The 18,747-nt window shown below is 46.5% G+C and overlaps 2 protein-coding genes across 2 annotated transcripts; one reads left to right on the forward strand and one right to left on the reverse strand.

The window, feature by feature from the left end:
* Positions 1–87: 87 nt before the first annotated feature.
* Positions 88–7,261, forward strand: TM2D2 (TM2 domain containing 2). Its single transcript, XM_020876268.2, has 4 exons — positions 88–437; positions 1,261–1,348; positions 3,313–3,428; positions 4,923–7,261. The coding sequence occupies exons 1-4, from the start codon at positions 211–213 to the stop codon at positions 5,134–5,136; spliced, it is 645 nt and encodes a 214-aa protein (XP_020731927.1). The 5' UTR covers positions 88–210; the 3' UTR covers positions 5,137–7,261.
* On the reverse strand, positions 6,758–18,536 carry HTRA4 (HtrA serine peptidase 4). The gene is made up of 9 exons (XM_020876269.2): positions 17,948–18,536; positions 17,224–17,323; positions 16,121–16,325; positions 14,680–14,874; positions 14,006–14,038; positions 12,565–12,679; positions 11,865–11,922; positions 11,226–11,321; positions 6,758–7,831 (listed from the first exon to the last, which is right to left on the reverse strand). Exons 1-9 carry the CDS (start codon positions 18,426–18,428, stop codon positions 7,666–7,668), a joined length of 1,449 nt encoding a protein of 482 aa, XP_020731928.2. The 5' UTR covers positions 18,429–18,536; the 3' UTR covers positions 6,758–7,665.
* Between the last annotated feature and the right edge of the window lie 211 nt (positions 18,537–18,747).

Consider the following 18,747-nt stretch of genomic DNA (forward strand, 5'->3'; position numbering starts at 1 on the left):
AGAAACGAAACGCAGCCCCGCCTCCTGCGCAGCCTTTCCTTATTGGCTGTCTGAGTTGGGCGGGACGTAAAAATCTGGGCTCCCATTGGCTGTTTGGCATCGAAGCGTGAGGCTCAGCGGAGAGGCCTTGACCAGGCAGGGCTTGGGTCCGCGGTTGCCGGCTTGGGGCGGGGGTTCTGAGCCCGGGTCTCCGCCTCTGCGCCCGGGAAGATGGTGCTGGGGGGTTGCCCGGTGAGCTACTTACTTCTGTGCGGCCAGGCGGCTCTGCTGCTGGGGAATCTACTGCTGCTGCATTGTGTGTCTCGGAGCCACTCGCACAACGCCACAGCCGAGCCCGAGCTCACATCCGCTGGCGCCGCCCACACGGAGGGCTCCCCCGGCGCTTCGAACTGGGAGTATGGCGACCCCCACTCTCCAGTCATCCTTTGCTCTTACCTGTAAGCTACCGGGTCGTCGAGGCGGGTGGAGATGGAGATGGAGGGCCCTGGGATACACGGGGGTTGTGCGGGGGGACGGGGGAAGGGAGGCTGCTTTATTTTTCCCCCCGAGTCCCTCTCCACCTGGAGGACCTACCTGATCGTCCACACGCGGGGAGGAAAATAGCCATGACAGATTTCTCAACGCACTGCTGCAGAGGAAAACCCCTCTGTGTAGGTGGCTGATCCTTTGGGCTCCCCAAAGAGGAGAACTAGGGAACAGTGACATTATTTAGCCTGCGGAAGAAGGGTACGAGGTACCCTGCTCCCTTTAGCCGAGGGAGACACCCTCGTTCGTGCTGGTACTGAGTGGTGCACAAGTGGAGTAAATCACTCGTCTCTACATGGCACCTACTTAAAAAAATAAAAGCAGTAACCTTAGCGTTGCAGAACCAAGTCAAAACTTTCAACGTCTCTTTTAAGTCAATTAAGAAAAGGCTTTTGAAAAATGCAAGAGAACTGGGAATCCTTTGGCCTGGATTTTGCCCCCATAGCCTTGTGGCTGTTTGCCTAGGGAAGAGATGAAGCCTAGGCAGAGGTAGAATCGCTGTAGAAAAAAGACCAGAAACACCCCTCATCCCCACCCCACCCCAACCAAAGGGTCCCTGGATGGCTGTTTGACCTGCTGTCCTTCAGCCTAATTGACAGCATCTCTTGTCTTGGGGAAGACTCAGAGGGATAACCCCCAGAAAATTTGCAGAAATGTCTCTTGCCTGTTATGACTATATACATGTAAACAGCCATTTAGAAAGACCTTAATGATGATCTTACTGGTGATTTACAGACCCGATGAATTTATAGAATGTGAAGACCCAGTGGATCATGTTGGAAATGCAACAGCATCCCAGGAACTTGGTTATGGTTGTCTCAAGGTGGGTTTTTGTTTGGTTTTATAAGCAAACTCTTCCATAGGGAAGCAATATTGCATAAATGCTATTACAGAAAAGTATGAGGAATATGAAGTTATTTTTTTGTAAAATTCATTGAAATGACTGTTACTGAAAATTTCCAGCATGGTCAGGGTCAGTGGCTGAACAAGACATTTAGCCTTCTCAGAAAGAAGCAGGCTCTGTGCCCAAACTACTCAGGTGCAAAGACCAATCTGTCTTTGGTTCCTTTGGCCATTGTGATTGACAGATTCAAAGCTCAGATATCACCCCGGACTACCCTTCAAGGCACGTACTTTCCTGAAAGGGCAAAAGGAAGGTTTATGCAATTTCTAAAACTGATGCCAGATTGAGCAGTATCTTCGTTACATATGCATTTGGGGCAAAGCTCCTCTTGCCAGTGACCTTTCTTTTCACTAGGCAAGCAGTTTCCACCATGTCCTTAGGAAATAGATCAGGCCTATCAGTATACTTCCCTGGAGTGGGTTGCCATTTCCTTCTTCAGGGGATCTTCCTGACCCAGGGATCGAACCCTCATCTCCTACATTGGCAAAGAGGTTCTTTACCACTGAGTCACCAGGGAAGCCCAGAGTATCGTATAGAGATCAGCCTGAGCACCTTGACAGGATCAACCCAGTGTTTAATGAAAATGGGCAAAAATAAGTGATCTCTATACAATACTTACTTTTGCCCATTTTCATTAAAACATTGGGTTAATCCTGTCAAGGTGCTCAGACCTTCACTTCCCCCAGAAGTCCTGGGGGCCTGTCAGCATTCGGGCCCCCATGTCCCAAGGGAGGGGCAAGAGTAAACATCCTCACATTCCACCCACTTCCCTTTGAGGAATGTTCCAGCAAGAACAGTAGGGAAGGGCTCAATAAGGTGCCAGTGGAGAACGCCCAGCTGTGCTTTCTCTGCTAGAATTCAGTTACACAAAGGATCGGAGGTCTTCTGAAATTTTTTGCTGGAATTTAAACTTACATATAGATACATTACGTTACTATGGATGTGAGCTGAAAATCACAGTTTCGAGACCTGCGTAAAGTCCTGAGTCAGCTGACATGCTGAGTTCTTTCCTATCAATGTTCATTTATAATATATATAAAATAGACCTCAAATACACATTGACTTTTTTTTTAATTGGAGTATAATTGCTGTGCAGTGTTGTTTTAGTTTCTGCTATGCAACAGCGTGAGTCAGCTATATGTATACGTATATCCCTTCTCTCCCAAGCCTCCCTCCCACCCCACCACCCAGCCCACCCATCTAGGTCATCACAGAGCACCAGGGTGAGCTCCCTGTGGTATACAGCTTCCCACTAGCTGTTTTATACTTGGTAGCGTATGTGTCTCAGTTCCACTCTCTCAATTCGGTCCTCCCTCTCCTTTCCCATCCCCCCATCACATCCACATCCACAAGTCCATCCTCTACATCTGTGTCTCTATCCCTGCCCTACAGATAGGTTCATGAGTACCATATTTCTAGATTGCACATGTATGCATTAATACATGATATTTGTTTTTCTCTTTCTGACTTCACTCTGTATGATAGTCTCTACACATTGACTTTTTGAATACCCGTTCCCAAATATGCACTCATGTGCTCTTCTCTTCTATAAATCTGGGATTAATTAAAGCCTTGTGTCTCGCTAATCCAAAATGGCATTTAATGAAACTGATTTTAAACTTTTCTACTATATTATCAAAGAAGGTAGTCACAAGGAAAGAAAATGAAAAGGAGTTTATTTAAAACCATGTCCCTTGAGGACCGACTCATTGAAAATTGCTTGAAGTATGTCACTGATCTCCTCGCTCTTTTGCACAGCTTTACCCCACCTTCGTTAGGATAGTTATTGTCCCGGGCCAGCTTTTGTTAGTTTGTATGAAGAGGTGTTTTGTGTTGCTCGCTCTGGCTAGTTTGGTTGTTCTGTTGTGGTTGTCACCCCGCAGTTCGGGGGCCAGGCATACAGAGATGTGGAGCACACTTCCGTGCAGTGCCGGGCCCTGGAGGGAATCGAATGTGCCAGCCCGAGGACCTTCCTCCGAGAGAACAAACCTTGTATAAAGTAAGTGCTATCTGCATGGAGGAGCTGGTACTTAGATGGAGGTAGGGCTGTTCTGCCCTGTTTTGATGTTGACTTTTTCTTTGACCTTAAGTGTTATGACTTTTTCTTTGACCTTAAGTGTTAAAGGGCCGCATGATTACTGCTATGCATACTCCACGGACACAAGCAATGGGGTGACAACGTAGGGGACACTGAACAGGAGGCCAGAGGCTGTGAATTCTAAATGTCCCTTTCACCAATCAGCTAAAGGACCTCTGGGCACCCAGGGTCTCTGTCCCCTCCTCCACAAAATGAAGAGGTGGAACAGATGATCCAACTTCTGAACTCCTGCGATAGGCATACGTCCTTTGAAAACAGCCGTAGAATTTCAGGAAGAAAGACTTTATTATGAAAAGTGTGAGCCTTTCTCCCTGAAAAGCAGTATTATCTTGAAGAATTAGGGTTATTGAGACTTCCCTGCTGGTCCGGGGGTTAAGAATCCACCTTCCAATGCAGGGGATGTGGACTCGATCCCAGGTCCAGGAACTAAGCTCCTACTTGCCGCGGGGCAGCTAAGCCCATGTGCCACAACTGAACATGCATGCTAAGAATGAGAAGCCTGCACACCGCAGCGAAGATCCCGAGTGCCGCAACTGAGACCTGACACGGCCAAAAAATTAATTAACTTTTTAAAAAGCAGGTTAGGGTTATTTCTGTAAACTCCACTTGAAGGCACAGAACTTATGTATACCATTTGCTGATGGAGAGTTGTGACTGTGTTAGGTGACGCCATTAGAGTATCTGCAATTGAATGTCATCACAGTATGTAAGACAGAAGTCCTTCTAAGAAGTCCCATTTTTCGGGTGCCATGAAACATCAGGAGAGGGACGTGGAGATCAGTGTTCATTTAGGGGGAGGTAACGCCTCATGAGAGAACTACATTCAGAACTGCAGCCTCCCTCAGGATAGGAGTCTACTCAGGAAAGGGATGGGCACCCAGACACCACTCCTACCAGGATACCTGTGCTGTAAATGTCCTTAATAGTTTCTTATCCAGCCCAACTCTGTATTGGTTCCTCTGGGTCTTCTATACCTTGTGTGAGCATGTGCTAAGTCGCTCAGTCGTGTCCGACTCTGTGCAACCCTGCAGACTGTAGCCCGCCAGGCTCCTCTGTCCATGGGATTCTCCAGGCAAGAAGACTGGAGTGGGTCGCCATGCCCTCCTCCAGGGGATCTTCCCAACTCAGGGATTGAACCCATGTCTCCTGTGTCTCCTGCATTGCAGACAGGTTCTTTACCACTGAGCCACCTGGGAAACCCCCTCCATACCTTAGAAAGTACCTTTTTGAGAATCTAGACAAACTAGAGATCTTCCTTTGGGGGAGAGGGGGTTGGTAAGAAGTCACAGAGGGACTATCTTCCCATCTTGTCACTTATGTGAAATTCACTAATAAAGCATTAAGTGTTTTCATTTTCACATGGTAAGCATCTTCCTCTTGATTCCCTCTGTCTAGGTATACCGGACACTACTTCATAACCACTTTGCTTTACTCTTTCTTCCTGGGATGTTTTGGAGTAGATCGTTTCTGCCTGGGACACACTGGCACAGCAGTGGGGAAGCTCTTGACCCTTGGAGGACTTGGGATTTGGTGGTTCGTTGACCTTATCTTGCTGATCACTGGAGGGCTGATGCCCAGTGACGGCAGCAATTGGTGCACTGTTTACTAAGAAGAGCTACTGCTGAGGCCCAGAGAGGCAAGGCTCTTGGATTCATCTCTGCAGGCTCAGATCTCCTGGATGTCAGGCCTGACCAGTATTTTCCCTCATTGGAGAGAATGGGTTTGGTTAGGAAGGTAGCTTCAGACTGTGGATGTTCGACCCAAATTTGTCCTTGCAGACTAGAAATGACAAGCAGACAGTATTGTGGGTATCAAGTTTGTACCTTTCCTCGTGTACCAAAAATATAAAGGACAGTGCTTAACTTATAAGCTGCAGAAGGGTCTCCTTATTCTTTACTTCTGTGTGCTGCTGTGTCATCAACCTTTTGGATCGGTTGGACCCAACAGGATGTTTTTGGCCTGAGCCTTTGTGACCCTGAGTCTTCGTGCAGTGGAGGTCAGAAGCTGAACCAACGAAGATTTCCAGCAAAGTAGAAACAGCAGTCAATTTTAATACACGCTGAAATTCTGACTTTCTGAATTTAAATTGCGGAATGAATGTTGCCAACCTGGAATGCTTGTTTGGGTATTTTCAATAGGTAGAATGAAACTCAGTATCTGTTGTGCTTAAAGCTGAGCATCTGAAATGAGCCTATTAATAAACCCTATTGTTTCATCATTATTACTCCTGAGAGGCAATATATCCAGTATAGTAATTCCCTCTAATGTCCAATTATGTTTTGAAAGCCAACAGTTCCAGACATGTCTGGGTTCAGCTATCCTCTTGGAAGAATTTTCCTATTGAAAAGGTATCATTTACCAATTTAGAAAGCCCATGTTATAGACTGATTAAAAAAAAAAAAATCATACAAGTAACTCTAAATCTCTTCTTCATGATTACATAATATAAAATGAAGAGCCTCACATCCTTGGAAAGAAAAACAGACTCTTCCTTAAAGGATCTTACTGTTGAGTGCTAGATAGAATTAGGATGTGACTTGTGGGAAACAAAAAGAAACTGAACACATTTGTCAAAATAAGCATGGTACCAAAGTCTTTCACTGTGGGCTACAGTGGTTAGTCATAGGGAAAGAGACAGCCAAGCTTTCGAGTTCCCACATCACAGGGGATAAAAAAAAAAATGTTCTAAACTTGTGGTTTTTAAAACTTAGTTCCCATCCCTTACAATCTGAGTTGAACAGAACTGTTAAGTGTAAAGTAAAAGGGGGGTTTACAAAGAGCCTGCTATTTGGGCAACATATAAATTCTAGGAGCAATTAAGGTAGAACCGCTCAAAGTTTAGTCTCATAATAATTGACATAAAAGCCAAGAATCCCAGTTAAAATAACTGGATACTCTCTATCATTATGAAGCAGTTTTCCTGAAACTTTCAACTTTATTATCCCTGATTAATATGACTGCTTTTCTTATGGTATTAAATGGTGGCAACTATGTAAAAGCGAAAACAGATTATTCTGTTTTGTCTTGAAAGTTCTGTACCACATTGACCTCAACTTCTTCATAACTGTAAATTAATAGATTCTTATTTACAATCTCTACAGTCTAAGGCAGTATATTTTAAATTGCTGTGGGTCCTGAAGAAATTGAAACTTCTCCCCAGAAAAATGCACATAAACTTAAAATTTCTGCATAGAACTTAAGAGAGTTCAAGGATGCCCCTTTTTAAAAAGAAAAACTCACTTTTAAGAAAAATCTGGAAATCTAAAATTGAAATCCTGCCCCAAATAAGATAATACTTTAAACCACAAATCCTGCTTCATCTTACACTTAAAAAAAAAAAACTCCTTAAAGATATTCACAAACCCCATCAAAAGTTATTTTTAAAAAATAAATAAACTGTGGCAGCTTTCAGACTCAAAATCATTGATCATGAATGTTTCCAGGAAGAAGAACTTGGGTAAAGAGGTAAAAGTCTGTAAATTATTAAAGTTTCTATGTTATAGAGTATTTTATAGAAGCCCTCCTCACAGAAAAGCTGCTGGGACCAGAGTTGTTTCCACTGCTAGCTGACAACCTGAGAATCTATGTTCCTCTGTGATCATCCAAATTTGTTAGTTTCATTGTGACTTCTAGGTGATGAGCATCCTCTGTATTTACAAATCCTGGCCAAATGTGATAAACCTGAAAAACTGTTTGAGTAAAGGAATAATATTAAAAATGTGATTTCCTTTGGTTATCAGTTTCTTAATATTGGTAGGGGTGTGTGTGTGTGTGTGTGTGTGTGTGTAGTGTTATATTCAGTTTATGGCTATAGAGAAGTTTTACAGTACTAAAGTGTCCTTCCATCAAGGATAAATTAGAAACTTCCTATACTCAGTTGTTTCCTGTCTTTAAATAAAAAGTTATCAGCTCCCCAGACTTCCTGGCACCATGTCCATCTTGCCTTAGGCTCCTTAGCAGCAGTTCTAACACCCCCAACCTGATGGTTCTGGAATGTGTGTATGTGCGTTCTAAAGCACACATTTTTCTTTAAAAGAAGGAGATCCTAAAACCCCTTGCCATCACTGGCACATCTTCAATACAAACCAGGTAACGTAGCTTTGGTTTTGTTAGATAATTTATCTTTAAAGCAAGGCTCTTAATTGATTATCTCAGGTGTAACTGTCAGAATCAAAGTTTGGCTTTTCCGACGAACCAGGAGGGAAAGTGAATCATTGGCCTTAACAGCTTCAACCACATCAGTTGTCGTGGTGACAGGCAGTCCGTTTATGCTGACAATTACATCATGGTCTTTCAACCCAGAGCTGGGAGGGGAGAAAAAAGGACCATGAAACTGTTAAGAGTTTGACTTAATCCCCACCTAGAATTTAATGTCTGTCCCTTAAGGCACTACTATCGTGCTGACATTAAGCATGCAAACCAGGGAACCAGAAATAGCCTCCATCCTTCCAAATGTGCCACTTCCCTGCTGGCAAAGACAGTAAGGAGTCTGCCTGCAATGCAGGAGACCTGGGTTTGATCCGTGGGTTGGGAAGATCCCAAGGAAATAGCAACCCACTCCAGTAATTCTTGCCTGGAAAATCCCATTTTTGGAAGAGCCTGGCAGGCTACAGTCCATGGGATTGCAAAGAGTCAGACACAACTGAGCGACTTCACTTTCACTTTCACTTTTCACTTCCAAATATGGGGGCTGTTCTAATATATGCTGCAGAATCACTGGAGGACAACAACCCTATTCACCTTTCTAAAATTCATATTCCACCAGAATCGTGTGTATGAAATTTGCTCCTCCCATATGTTAGATTTGGTTTGGAATAGGGAGTTGAGCTTTTCTGTTAACCCCTGACCTCACTTAACCTGAAACATACCCTCAACCTTACCAATAAATGTGAAAGGCCCAAGCAATACATATTTTTCCGGACAATTACACTCTGATCAGTGAGATGTTGACAGCCCATTTACCTGCCCCACCTTCACCTAGAATTTATGGACTTGGAGGGTATGCTAAGCTGTACTACGGAAGTAGCTTCCAGAAAGTCAAAAACCAGTCACCAAGCTCCAAGCTCTAAATATGTAAGGCTCCGATACTAGGCTTCTTTCCCTCAAAGTTGTGATTATACTCCGCCTCCAACATATTTGTTTCACATAGAATATATGTTCTAGAAACAAAACGTTCCAGATACAAAACAGTACAGTAAATATATAGTCATGTGGACAATCTGTCTTAAAGTCAAAAACAGGCCGGAAGTCAAATTAAATGACCGCAGGAGACACCATTTGAGGGAAATGGCGGGGGGTGTGGGTGGGCATTGGTGGAATTCCCTGGCAGTCCAGTGGTTAGGACTCTGTGTTCTCACTGCCAGGGGGCCAGGTTAGACCCCTGGTCAGGGAACTGAGATCTCAAAAGCCACGAGGTACAGCCCAAGAAAAAAAAGAAAGAGTGAGGAATAGGAAGCTGAGAAGCCCAGGGAAGAAATTAGAATGTGGGAGGATTATCAGGGTATGTGGAGTTTATTTTTAAAAAAAAAAAGAAAAGCGAAAACAAATTTAAAGGAAGTGCATATGAAGAGAAGTTCAAGGATAGAGCTAAAAGCAGAGAAGTCCTTGAGAACAAGGGCAGTTGCTGGGGGCGGGGGCGTAGGAGGGGGCGTTGGTGCCTGGTATGGTGCACAAAGAAAAAAGTTAATTCAATAGTTCTGTAAGTAGAAAAAGAAACCTGTAAAGTATTACTGGATGCAAACTATGCATCAAATATGGGGAAGTGGGGCTCAGACAGAATAAGTGACCTTCCCCACGACTGTCAACTTGTAAGAAGCTAAAGTAGGATTTCATCCTGGATGTTTCAGGCTTGAAAACCCATCTTCCTGCTAGTCACTCTCAGAGACAATAACAGCAGCCCGCAAGAGTAGGATAATACAGGGGCCAAGCCAGGTCCCACATCCCTGCCTTCTGACTGACACATCATGTAACTTCCAAGGTAATTAACCTCTGCACCCCATTTGCTGCCTCTAAAATAATACCTATATCCCAAAATTATTGGGGACTTGAACAAGTACATAAGACCCTTTAAATGATGCATGACACAGTAAGTGGTTGATAAATGCCAGCTATTACTGGAATTGTTATCACTATTATAAGTGGGTGACACCAGGAATATTTCCAGTTTATCAGAGACTTCAAGCCAGCAGCAATTCCCACTGTGTAATGTGCACCTGAATCCCCTGAAGATCTTATTTAAAAAGCAGATTCTGATTCTTTCTAAACTTTTTATTTTATACTGGAATGTGTTGTATTAGTTTCGGTGTACAGCACAGTGATTCAGTAACGCCTACACGTATCTATTTTTTTTCAAATTCTTTTCCAGTGGTACTCCTGTCACTCTAAAAAGCTCTAGCTGATGCCATTGTTGCTGGTCTACAGACCACATTTTGAGGAGCAAGGACTGAAGAGCTGAAAGAAATAGCTTTGGCCTTGAACCAAAAGTTAAAAATAAATGGGGGCAGGGACCCAGAAAGTCTAGAAAAGCCAGTGGCAAGTCAAATATAGTAACTGGAAGCCTAACACTCAGCTGTTCCGAACAGTTAGTACCCTATAGATTCTGGCCCTATGAAAAGAGTTAACATAATCTAAGCAGACTGTTGAGCTCTTATAAAAACAAAAACGGTGAGGGAAGGATATGCAAGAAGCATAAGAGAGAGACCAGGAGAATCATTGTAGGCCGAGTCATCTTTTCTCTCAGTAGTTACTGGATATCTCTCAAAACGTCTCTAGCCTTTGCTTTATTCACTTTATGTACTTGTTTAGTGCTGGCTTCTGATAGTGTCAGAGAATTCTTTAGTGTCATCCAGGATTTTAAAGTACCTAAAATATGTTCCTAAACTCCTAACCCTCCAGATTCTTCTGATTCTTATTAAGTAAGGTAGCAAAAGAATAGATTTGGAAATTCTAGCAAAATTAATTTAAATTTATGGAACTGGTAGCCACATTAAAAAAACTTTTTCTATAATTTTTAAACAGATGAAACTAACATATAATATAAAAATGTACTTTAATGTCTTAACTATATATCTAAAATATCATTTTAACATGTCATATTTTAATAACTATTACACATATTTTACACTCTTTGAATCTTCTAGAAACAGCATATACCTGATGATAATTTCTTCCACAGTGCAGTTATTAAAGTAAAATGCAATCTTCCCAGAACAACAACAACAGAAAAAGGTATGCTTCATGGGAAAACATTTTACATTGCTTCTGTTTTGCTTTGTTTTAATTATCAATTAAAATTAAGTAAAATGCAAAATGGTGTTTCCCAGGTGGCTAGCGGTGAAGAACCTGCCTGCCAATGCAGGAGACCTTAACAGAAGCAGGTTTGATCCCTGGCTTGGGAAGAGCTCCTGGAGAAGGGAAATGGCAACCTACTCCAGTATTCTTGCCTGGAGAATCCCACGGACAGAGGGGCCTGGTGGACTGCAGTCCACAGGGTCATAAAGAGCCGGACAGGACTGAACGACTTAGCACGCAAGCACACACAAAATGTAAAATGCAGTCGGCCAGTCACACCCCTCAGGTGTTCAGTGGCCTCTGGCGGTGGGGCCCACGGTACGGGACAGGACCCTGGATCCTACGTTTACCACGGGACACATCTAGTGAGAACGGAGGAGCCTGGGCCGGGGCCTGCACTGCTCTTACCTTTCAGCAGCTGTTCCTTGAATCACCTCATGTACAAAAACCCCAGAAGTCACGTCAGGGAATTCTGGATCTTGCCTTTTCATTTCTTGAAGCAGGCTAGGAAGAGTGACAAGTTTCCCCAGGAGGTTAGGAAGCACAGTGAGCTAGCCCTGGCCCGCCCCTAGCTCTCAGCAGGGACTCTGCTTGGCCCAAGGCTCGTGCCAAGGGGACAAGGATGCCATCTAGCTGGTCACAGGGCCACAGTCATTCCTCCCCTGAGTCTCGGTGCCAAAGCCTAGAACCACTGGATATTATAAAGTGTGGCCATAGTGGGACTTCCCTGACAGTCCAGTGGGTAAGACTCTGAATTTCCACTGCAAGGGGGACAGGTTCAATCCCTGGTCGGGGAACGAGGATCCCACGTGCCGCGTGGTGCAGCCAAAAGAAAAAAAGTAAATAGAAAAAAATACAGCCACAAGTGAAAGAGTCCAGTGGAAAGCATAGTGCGTCAGTGCCAGCAGATGCGGTCACCAACTCCGTGACAAGGGGTAGGTGATTCGTCCGCTGCTGACCACATCCTCTACCTTCCCCGTGCAGACTCTCTATCTGTAACTTTTGCTTCTGAAATACAACCCAGACATAGTCAAAGCCCGTTCTTACTTCATCGTGAGGGGTAGCATGCGCAGACCCAGATATTTCTTCTGTGAGAGAGCCTTTCCTGGAAAGGAAAATTATACTGTGTTACTGACAACAAGACCGCTCTCCTTTGGGCAGAGCTTAAAAGACCCAGAGTCACAGAATATTCCTTCCAATTATAACTGCCCTCTCAGGCTGTTGGCCAAGACAAACGTGCTTCAGAGAACCTTCTTCATTAGCGCAGACTCACAGCCCCACTTCCAGCCCTGGGGTTTTCCTTTCCACATCAATTCAATCCGAATATTTCTGGGTACACCTCATGCCAGGCCTTGTGCCTGACCCCCGGTATTACTGCCTGGCCCCACTGTGATCGGAGTTGGGTCTAACATGAAACATAACTCTGTTTTCTACAGAACTCGAAGGAGGGTCTCCGCCACAGGTAAGGCCTTTGAGGGCTCCTGAAAAGCACTGGAGGGGAAGAAAAAGGTGAAAAGTGAAAGTGTTAGTTGCTCGGTCACGTCCAATTCTTGTCGACTGCATGGACTGTAGCCCGCCAGACTCCTCTGTCCACGGAATTCTCCAGGCAAGAATACTGGAGTGGGTTGCTATTTCTTCCCTGACCCAGGGATCAAAGCTGGGTCTCTTGCATTGCAGGCATATTCTTTACCATCTGAGTCACCAGAAAGCCTGGAGAGGAAAAAAAGTCCAAACCAGCTCCCCTTACCTTTCAACTGGCGCTCATGGAATTCGGCCAAGAACTGCCTAATGCGATCCGAGGGAATTGCAAAGGAGATTCCTGCAGTCACCTTCAGCGTGTTTATGCCAATCACATCACCATCCTGCCGAAGGAGGGGACATTGCCCAGCTGCCCAGCCGTGCAGACCAAACAGGCAGAGGAAGGGGAGAAGCTGAGGGATGCTTCGGGTGGAGCAGCAGGTGTCATCTTAGGGGACCAGCAGGATGGCGGGTTACACGGGGGACCTACTCCAGTACAGATTCCTACTGAGGAGTTTGGGGTTTTAATCCTGAGCTCACTTTTTTTTTTTTCTTGCTCAAATTACATTGATTTTTCAAAGTGAACCACAGTTTATATTTCAACACAGATAAGAGGATAAGGAATATACGCCTTTCCATTCCTTAAATGAGGCGAAAAATAAACATGATAAAGGCAAAAAGCTGTTGACTTTCAGTCACACTTCAATGAAACTATTCAGAAGATTCGGCAAATTGACCTTAGGGACAAAGCTCCCCTAAACATAATTTATGAAGTGGGAAATACTTTTTCTGAATTTCATCATCCCTTAGCTTTTGTGAGGTAATGGGCAGGAGAAAAAAAAAAAAGAGAGAGACTTCCTATCACACTGAAACATAGATTATAATTCAATAGGTCTGGAATATGACTTGAAATTCTGCATTTCTTCTCCACTCTAGTAAATTCATTGTCTACTGGAGAAAAAGCAGGCCCAAAACCATGTGCAATGTTATAAGTAAAAAGTGCTCAGTGATTTCACACCCAACTCATCCTCCTACAAGCAAGTGTAACATGAAAAGAGGAACCAAAAACAACGCACTCAAAGGGACTCAGAGGCCACGGTCACAGGATGTGTTTCAGACAGCACTGCCTCTCAGGTTGTCACATGTATTTGAGCAACGAGAAACCCTGGCATTGCCACCAGGGATGTTGAATAAAATTTAAGAATTAAGTACATGACAGAGCAATGGACTATTGTTGATGCCTTTATCATTTCTATGCAGGTCAATATTAAATTTTGGGATGAGAGTTAGTTCTTCACATGCAGAAGCAGGAGGTCAGCAAGGATATACATTCCACAGTACAGTGGTCATTTGACATAATTTGGGTTTAGTACCCAGGACTTTTGTTAAGTACCCAACAAAAGCAGAGAACACATGGAAGAGATGTAAGCAGGTGTGAAGGAACCTCTGGCACCCTCAACTGGATAAGCTCACACGCCAGGATGACAAACCCATCGTAGATCTGAAATTTTCCTAACTCTTTACTTACGGTGCAATAATAGAAAAGCACCAGACCACACATCTCTACACAGGAGCAACATCGTCATCTGCACCATGAAATGTCTCTGAAAAGTCTCTGAAAGCTAGGAAGAGGTGTGAGGCAGCAAAAAAAAAAAAAAGTGGCTACTTACCAAGTTCACTAGAGGCCCCCCAGAATTCCCGTGCTGAAGACAGAATTGGAAAAAGCCATCAGTACTTTTTTCCTGGTCATGTCTACATAGTCCCTAAAGAGGTTTATCAAAAGCAGCCTGTTCTAGTGAGCCCCTGTTCCCCACAGCAGGCAAAGGCAGGCTGCATCATCATCAATGCCGAAATCAGTGCAGGAAAAGAACAATAGGAAGAGGGGACTTCCCTGGTGGTCCAGAGGCTAAGACTCTGCACTACCAAGGCAGGAGCCCCAAGTTCCATCCCTGGTCAGGGAACTAGATTCCACATGCCCCAACTAAAGATCCCAAGTGCCAAAACTAAGACTCAGATAGATAAATAAATAAATAAATGAATATTTTAAAATTTAAAAAAAAGAACAACATCAAGAGGACCACCACTTCCTATGGTAGCGATGACCTCTGTGACAGACCCTAAGAGACCATCCAGTATCGTGGATGCCAGTTATCACATCACACAGGCTGACCACTAACAGCTTGGCACTCTATCCCTCGCACGAGGACAGACCTGACCTCTGAACATCCCTGAAAGGCCGAAGGGAAACAAAGGTACCCTGAAGTGTTCTTCTCACTGCATTGCCAGTGAGATCTTACTGGCCACTGCATCTTACAGGCTGAGGACAGCCACCCCCATGACTTACATTAATAATGGCATCCGTCTGGATATAATCCATGTCCGAATCCTTAAGCCCAAGCTCTTTGCCCCCTCGCTGGGTGGTGCTGACAATTCCTGCCGTCACCGTGTTCTGCAGTGAAAACGGGCTCCCCAAGGCCACCACGAACTCTCCAGCTCGCAGGTCAGATGACTTTGCCAGCAGCAATACAGGGAGGTCAGTCTGTATGTGGGTGAGGAGGGATGAGGTGGATAAATCAAGAATGGACTCAATCAGCATTTGTGTACAACAGATATACGACACATACTCTACCATTTTAGCACCCGCAATCTAAGAATCGACCATGCACCTCAGTTCTACAACTGCCTGAGGCTTCTTCCTTACATTTCGACTACACCAGACTCTCACTTGTTAAGGTGATCAGACCATCTCTAAAATCTAAAATCACCACTTGTAGAAATAATGATAAGTAAACAAAGTGAAGTTAATTGATGAAGCATAAATCGATGTCAGCAGTTTACTCAGCCCCACTCCAGCTCACGAGTTTGCAAAGTTAATAAGCCATGACCAGAAAGGAGGTCACCCAAAGCAGTCTTTCTCGTTGCTGTGCACATTAACCTCTTGGGAATCACACTAAGAGGTAGGTTCTCACAGACATAGAGAATGGACATGTGGACACAGGGTGGGAAGGAGAGGGAGGAACGAATCAGGAGAGTAGCTCTGACATATACACACTACCATGTGCAAAACAGATAGCTGGTGTGAAGCTGCGGTCTAGCACTAGGAGCTCAGCTCAGTGCTCTGTGATGACCTAGAGGGGTGGGATGGTGGGGGGAGTGGGAGGGGGGTGGGATGGTGGGGGGAGGGGGAGGGAGGCTCATGATGGAGGGGATATATATATGTACACAAATAGCTGACTGACTTGGCTGTACAGCAGAAACCTAACACAACATTCTAAAGCAATTATCCTCCAGTTAAAAACTAAAGAGAAAAAAAATAAAAGAGAGCATAGTACCATAGCATTATAGAGGAGAATAAAATAAAATAAGAAAAGGCAGATTCTGATTCAGTCGATCTGAGTTTCCTAAACACTTCTCAGATGATGTCAGTGCTGCCGGGGTGTGGACCACTTTGCATAGCAAGGAACTCAAAGCACATCTGAGCAGCTTGGAATCCATTACAGTCCTGTCTGGTGTTCTAAGACAGCAGAGAAATAAGTTTCCCAGAAGCAGTCTCTGTTAGAGAAGGAACTGAAGGACAGAAAAAAGACAGCTGTGTAGTTAATAGAAATCGCTAGGGACAGACAGACGGGCACAGAAGAAAATAAACAAAAGAAGGAGTGACAAAGAGAAAGAAAGAGAACCGGGGTGGGGGTGAAGCACGCATATACCAAGAAGAAAAGATGTGTGATCGGATGGGGGAGAAAAGACCAGCAAGTTGATGGAAATCCCCAAATACGCAGACTCACATTTGGCTCAATCTTAATTAGGGCAAGATCCAGTTTATGGTCAATGTCCTTGACGGTGGCTTCATACTGGACCCCACTTTGCAGCTCCACCTGGATCCGCTGCTGGTTAGTGAGGACGTGGGCGTTAGTAACAATGAGCCCATCCTCAGACACTATGAAGCCAGAGGCACTGGATGCAGGAACATCCTCACTGCCGAGAGGCGACCTGTCTCAGCAAGACAACACTATAAGCCGAGGGCGGGCAAATCAGGGCATCCGCCATAGTCTGGAGGCCGGAGAAACCCGGCGTTTATCAAACACTCTCTCACCCTAGTTTCCTCAGACATTTTACTTCTCCCTGTTTCCATTCTCTCCACGTTAACTGGACTCTGTATTCAATGCCTTGGCCATCCCTTAGGAACAGGACTGAGAGCTGATTCCAACTCTCCTTTTCTAGGAATGCCCCCTTCTTGCTGTTCAAAGCAGCTGTCCTCTGCTTCAAAGAGGACTAACCTAATCATGGAGAAGGAAATGACAACACACCCAGTATCTTGCCTGGGAAATCCCACAGACAGAGAAGCCTGGCAGGCTGCAGTCCATGGGGTCACTAAAGAGTCAGACACGACTCAGCAACTAAACCTAATCCTGGGGGCAAAAGTGGACCTAGCGCCACTTTATCCAGCACCCAAGCAGGGAGGGAATCAGGGAAGTCTGGTCCCTGCCTAGTTTCCACTACAAACTGGCCTTGTGACATATGACAAGTCTCTCTTGCCCTCTGGGTCTGGGATTCCTTTCATGCAGAAGATGCCAGGCAAGATCACCATTGAGATGCCTCCTGGCTCTTGCATTTGACCTCGAATTTGTCTGAGGGAGAGGAGTACCTCAGATTTGCAAATCGGAAATCCTTATGACTAGGGCTTTTGGCAAAACGACCAATAGACCATACTAGGTCTTTGAGCCCCTTGATTTTCTCAAGGCGGTTTCTAAGACTAAGTGACGCTGGGAGAACTAACTGATGCTGGAAGGGCCTACGCGGTGGGAGTAGAGGGGCGGGGTGGATGGAGCAGAGAGGCTCTCAGGAAACTTAGCCCAGAGGTCTAGCTTCCTCCTCCGACCCCTTTTACCTGCGAAACAGCTGTAAATGAACCACGGACGGGGCCACCTTCTCAACCACCGAGGCGATGAAGTTGAACTTGCTCCTGAGCCAGCCTGCGCTTCCGGTCCCTGCGAAGAGATGCTTTATTCCTGGGGCAGGGATTGGAGGAGTAGGACCCTGGCTGCCTTTCCGCATCGAGTATCACCTCTCAAATCTCTCGGCCTCTCTCCCGTCTTTCCCTCTCTTTCCTTTCTACGGTCTCCCTCTGTGTATTCACTGGGGTCCCCATGAGGATACACCTTGAGGAGACCAGACCTGTCATCCTGATTGGGAAATTACTTAAAAGGGAAGACGGTGGTCAACAGCTATGGGGAGAAAATTGGGGAGCAACCACATGGGAGCCAGTAACCAGACACCAAATCTCAGGAGCGTGCGCGCTCAGTTGTGTCCGACTCTGCGACCCCATGGACTGTAGCCCACCAGGCCTCCTCTGTCCACGGGATTCTCCAGACAAGAACGCTGGCGTGGGTCGCCATGCCCGCCTCCGGGGGATCTCCCCTGCGTCTCCAGCATCGGCAGGAGGATTCTTCACCCCTGAGCCACCATACAAGGAGGGAATAAAATCGGGAGCTCGGAGGCGCTGACTCCCTTTGGAAAGTCAGCCGGGAGGAGGCGGCGGCGAACCCGGCGATGGGAACTCGCTGCTTAAAGAAGCGAGAAGGGGGCGCCGAGAGCGCGCGCCCACGGCTCACCTGGGTCCCCACAGCCTCCCTTCTGCACCGGCACTGCCGGGAGCGCGCCACGGAGGCGCGCGGCGCGGTTCTCGGCGCGGAGCGCGCACAGGCTGGGATAGGTCCGCCCGTCGCTGCCGCACACGGTCGCTCCCGCCGCCGGGCAGCCGCAGGTGCCCAAAGGGCGGCCGCCGAGGGACCCGGGCGCGCGCGGCGCGCGGCACTGCAGTCCCGGGGCGCACGGCCGGCCCAGCGGCCCGCCGCAGGCCTCGCCCTCGGCCGCGGCGCAGACCCGGCAGCACCCGCAGCGGTCGAGCACCGGCGCGGTCCCCGTCGAGCACCGGGGCAGCGGGGGGCAGCGCGTGGGTTCGCAGGCCGCCGGGCAGGGCGGCACGGGCCAGGCCCGCCCGGCCTGGACCCCGCGCCCAGTTGGCGTGGGCAGCAGCAGCCACAGCAGGACGAACGGTCCGAGCCCGGCAGGCCGCCGCAGGGGTCTGGTCATCCTGCTCGCGTCCTGCTTCCCTTCCGCCTTCCCTCTGGACCCTCTCAGATGAGCAGCAGTCTCTGGACTGGGGTGCTGCCTTCGCCAGCCGCCGACTTTAAAGGGCAGAGCCTGGCAGTCCTCACCATACCGCCCCCCCGCTGTAACCCCCCCTTCAACCCATCCCGTCCAGTCCCAGGAGATGGAGACTTGTCCTCGGCCCTTCCCCGAGCCCCCCCAGGGACCCACCTCATGAAACCAGTAACACCCAGAACGGGGGCAGACTGACAAGACACATCACCCACCCACGGACAGACGGTCAGCCTTAGGAAAACATGCA

The sequence above is a fragment of the Odocoileus virginianus genome, chromosome 32 (assembly GCF_023699985.2).
Source record: "Odocoileus virginianus isolate 20LAN1187 ecotype Illinois chromosome 32, Ovbor_1.2, whole genome shotgun sequence".
In the NCBI taxonomy this organism is placed as follows: domain Eukaryota; kingdom Metazoa; phylum Chordata; class Mammalia; order Artiodactyla; family Cervidae; genus Odocoileus; species Odocoileus virginianus.